We start from the raw sequence: 4,612 nt of genomic DNA, 5'->3' as shown, positions 1-4,612 counted from the left end.
TTGATATCGAACCTCTTCGCATCTAAGGGTGTGGTCTAGTGGTCAATAAAATAGGTTGAAAACTATTAGTTCTCAGATTCAAATTCCAGCGGAAAAAAAAAACATTAAGTAATTTCTTTCTACATGTCCAAACCTAATTAGTTGACAGAAACACTCAATACCTGCATTGATGAAAGATAACAAGCACCTTTTTGGAATTAATCGATATGCGTTCAAAGTAGCTTCGATACCTCGATTATCCAAAAAGCAAAAGGAAGGTTCCCTTTTTTTTTTAAAGGAAGGTTCCTTGATATCACTTATATAAGTTTTCCATAATGCAGTTTATAAATAAGCAACATATCTAGGCTAGCTGATCCAAGCACAAAAAAAAGTAATAAGTAGAAGAAAAAGAGAAAAGAGAAAAGATGAATATGGAGATTGAGGAAGTGACCATCAGCAGCTACCAAAAACTGCCACTACTTTCACTGAACCATGTATCTTTGTTGGTGAAAGATGTTTGGAATTCAGTGCAATTCTATGAAGCTGTCTTGGGCTTTTGTCTTGTGAAACGCCCTTCTTCTTTCAATTTTCATGGAGCCTGGTAAGCCCTCCTTCGCCCTAAATTGTTCGGTCTCTTTAAAAATATTACGTAGTGTGTATCAGATCCTTCAAAATTAGTATATTTTCTGAGGATCTGACACGCATGCCACTAATAAAAAAGCAAAACTTAGCGACAGACAAGTTCTGTAACTAACACAAAATTTGCAGCGACAAATTTTCAAGAAATTCTGTTAGCCGAGGGATTTAGTATAGATTAGCGACGAAATTCATAGCTAATTCCTTTTTTGATAGTGGGCTGCAGCATCAAAATTTTGAAGAGTCCGAAAAACATAACATTTACCCTCTTTCTTTCCCTTTTCACTCAAGTCAGTGAATTATGCTCATTTTGTTCCATCTAATGATACTTTTTCCCGCTTGTATAATTTGTTTTAAAAAGAATGGACGCCTTTACGTTAAAAAAAGGATATTATCACTTTTAGCCCGCGATATAAGCTATTTATATTTGGTAGCCGAAAAAATATATAAAATTTATATACAAAAGATATATTTTTGTCGGTTATTATTTTGAGAGCGACTATACAATGTCTTCTTTAAATTTAAACCTACTATTTTACCTTTAACGATATTGTCTTAGTCACAAAAATGACGTGACATACATGTTTACTATTGTAAGTTTCAAGAATACTTATTGCATGTTCAAAAAGTTTTTTCTTCTTAAACTTTGTACTCAATAAAATATCATAGTATAAAATGAACGGAGGGGTACAAATCACCTAAGAAACTATAGCTTAGTTACATATTCATAAACTTTAAGGTGTTCAAGAATTTGATAAAATTTTACCTTTTTGAATTATTGAAGGCTTTACAATTATGGCATTGGGATTCACTTACTTGAGAATAAAGTAATGGAGGACTTGGATGTCAACAATGAACCACGCCCTATTAATCCAAAGGATAATCACATTTCCTTTCAGGTAAACTAAACCACCGGTAATAAATTGAGTTTTATGTATTTTCTTGTTATTTTTGTTATTCATCTCACATTTTGGCATGAAATTAAGTTTTCTGCATCTAAACAGAGTAAAAATGTATTTATACAATCAGATACCTAAAAAATAACATAGCTCAGTAACTCTATTTAATAAATATTCGTTAGTAAAATACTCTTTATGTTTCAATTTACGTAGCACTAAATTGTTTGACCCTCGTACAAATCTCGCCATATGAAATGGAACAAAGGAAATAGTAAGTAACTTGTCATATGCATGACATATTAAATTACACTGATATTATGTAAAAATACTTTATATTGTCTGTGCAAACAAGGGCGGATTCACCTTGCCACAAAAGGTGTCATGGATCACTGCTTCGTCGAAATTTTTTTTTAAATATTATATACTGCAATAAGAATAATAATTTTCTTGGATATAAATAAACAAAATGACACCGCTTGTTGTTATATACTTGTCTTCACTTCTTTAAATGTTGATATCGCTTATGAAAAATCATATGTATAACAAGCAGTGCACTGATGTTGAGTTGGTGAAGAGGAAGTTGAAGGAGATGGGAATGAGATATGTAACTGCAGTGGTAGAAGATGAAGGAATCAAAGTAGATCAAGTATTTTTCCATGATCCAGATGGCTATATGATTGAAATTTGCAACTGTGAAAACCTTCCAATGCTGCCTATTTCTTCAAATTGCCAACTTAAGTCCCAATTTATTGGCACTTACAATAAGAACATAATGCCATTGGCTGTCCCAAATTATAGCTGTGGTTTTATGGAGACTCTCATGATGGAGAAATTAAGCATGGACATGCTCAACTTTTCCTTTTGATTAAAATGATCTTTGAAATCTTTGATAGTCTGGAATGGGGACGCGAATCTAGCGACCCTTGTTACTTGTGTTTAAATATCTAGTGGGGGTGTCTTGAATCTTTGAATCTTTCAAATGTTTGTCATTATTGTTTACAAAAGTTTGCTTATTTTTACATGCAAAAATATGATGTATTTGCATTTTCAAACTCTATAGTTTGGTTATGTGCAACTATTATTTTTAATGAATAAATTATAAGAAAGTTGTTTTAGTATATTCTGTTTTCTTGAGTGTTGATATTTTATATTTTAACTTGATCCTTTGATTTTTCAAATTTTCTTGGAAGCTCTCCTAGAGATGGTTTGCTGATCTTTATGAATTTTCCTAAGATAATAGGTGAAAGAAACAAAAAAAGACTGGATAATGCAAAAAGTCCCTCCTCAATTATACCCGAAGTTGCTACGATACACCTTACTTTTGAGGGTTCCTATTACCCTCCTATATTTTTTTTCCTCGTAATTCTTTGCACTTTTATTGCTGACGTAGAGCATTGCGTGAGAACAACTCCTTCAAGCGCGTGGGAACTTTAAAAAAAGGCTATAACTTATACGAAATGTCCACGTGTCAATTTCAAAGCTGATTTTCAAGAGCTCTTCATCCCCGTTTTATCACCCATTTTCAAGAGCTCCAACTCTATTTTTTAGTGTCAAAATTCAACAAAAACTCGACTAAATCAAGCTCAAATTTCAGCTACAACTTCACAACAACATCATCATCGTACCCCAGTGATCAATTTGGCCAACAACCAAGAATTTTGACAAATTTATTTTTTTTTCTTTAAGCTTTTTTAAGTTCAACAATGGTGGATTCGAAATTCTTTTTTTTATTTTCGAATTTCATCTACAACTACGGATTTAGAATGAATTTAGCACTTGAATCTCAACTTTAAAACTTCAGCAACGTCCGAACATGCTCAACATCTCTAATAGTTCTTCAAGTTCATAAAAAAAAATTGTCCTTTCATTTTTCTAAATACAAAATAATATTTCCGTTACATTTCGAATTAAAAAAGAAAAGAAAAAGGAAGAAAATAAAATAGATTTAAAAAAATAAAATAAAAATACAAAATTACATGTGGCAGCACGTGTATTTCACCGCTTGCCAAATATTTAGTTCTCTATGGCACGTCAGCACTTAGCTAGGGTGACATTTATTCTACTTTTAAAAAGTTTAGGGGGGTAATAGGACTCACACAAATGTAAAGTGTATCGTAACTACTTCGGGTATAGTTCAGGGAGGATTTTATGCATTATCCCAGAAAAGACCAAGGACACAAAACTGCAACATACCAACAAAAAGTCAGCTATATACAACAATACAAATTAAGTAAATAGCCGCTCATCTAACAACTTAAATCAAAAGTAATCGGTGAATATATAATATTTATATAATTCATGTATTATATATATATGATTGTATATAACCAATGTATAATCTATGTAAACCGATTATGAAAAATTAAATAGTAAATTCGCCAGGCTATTTGAGTAAAATCCCACAAATTAAAGTAGCCATCAGTAGCCAACTTGTAAACTCTGATGGGATAACATATATATATTGATGAATGGATTGTCTTTAAGTTGGTGTCCAATTAAACAACATGAAATTGAAGAAGCAAGATTTTGCGATTTAAGATATACCTTTGACTGTAACACACAAGAAATGGGTAGAAATTAAAGCTTTGTATTGTGACTTTTATGTCATTCTTCCACTTTTGAAGAACACATACGTAAAATGACCATTTTTGTTCGGTCTCACTTCTCATCGATCCTTTATTAAGCTCAATTGTAATTAAGTGTTGAAATATCCATTTTTTATTATGACCTGTCAAATCATGTAATTACTCAGTTATCCTAACTTGGTAATACAGTCAGGCCTCTCTATAATGGCATTCTTATATAACAACACTTCACTATAAAAGTCAAGCTTTTTTCGGAACCAAATTTCATGTTATGTTATAATATATGTTCTCTATAACAGCACTTCGCTATAACATCCAAAAATATTAGGAACAAACAAGGTTGTTATAGAGGAGTTTGACTGTATGCTAAAACTACACATGTAATTACTAAGGTTATAACTTTTTCGTAAAACATTATGAGTAGAGTAGGACTAGCCAGTTTTCAGACTGGTCATTCAAAATAGTCAGCGTTTGCAAAGTTATTGAAAAATAGCTACTATTTTGCTGCAACAG

The 4,612-nt window shown here is 31.8% G+C and overlaps 1 protein-coding gene across 1 annotated transcript; it reads left to right on the top strand.

Moving 5' to 3' along the window:
- The first annotated feature begins 298 nt into the window (after positions 1 to 298).
- LOC104229220 (glyoxylase I 4-like) lies at positions 299 to 2,632 on the top strand. The gene is made up of 3 exons (XM_009781816.2): positions 299 to 580; positions 1,400 to 1,514; positions 2,065 to 2,632. The coding sequence occupies exons 1-3, from the start codon at positions 405 to 407 to the stop codon at positions 2,377 to 2,379; spliced, it is 606 nt and encodes a 201-aa protein (XP_009780118.1). The 5' UTR covers positions 299 to 404; the 3' UTR covers positions 2,380 to 2,632.
- The last annotated feature ends 1,980 nt before the right edge of the window (positions 2,633 to 4,612 follow it).

Source organism: Nicotiana sylvestris, chromosome 9 (assembly GCF_000393655.2).
Source record: "Nicotiana sylvestris chromosome 9, ASM39365v2, whole genome shotgun sequence".
NCBI classification, from domain to species: domain Eukaryota; kingdom Viridiplantae; phylum Streptophyta; class Magnoliopsida; order Solanales; family Solanaceae; genus Nicotiana; species Nicotiana sylvestris.
Note: the sequence above shows the minus strand (reverse complement) of the source record. Positions and strands in the feature narration are given on the sequence as shown.

What these genes read in the sequence shown, in the direction of transcription:
- LOC104229220 (XM_009781816.2), top strand. Translation starts at nt 405, where the DNA reads ATGAATATGGAGATTGAGGAAGTGACCATCAGCAGCTACCAAAAACTG. An exon ending in TTCAATTTTCATGGAGCCTG is followed by an intron (nt 581 to 1,399) that starts GTAAGCCCTCCT and finishes GAATTATTGAAG; the next exon opens with GCTTTACAATTATGGCATTG. An exon ending in ATAATCACATTTCCTTTCAG is followed by an intron (nt 1,515 to 2,064) that starts GTAAACTAAACC and finishes TATAACAAGCAG; the next exon opens with TGCACTGATGTTGAGTTGGT.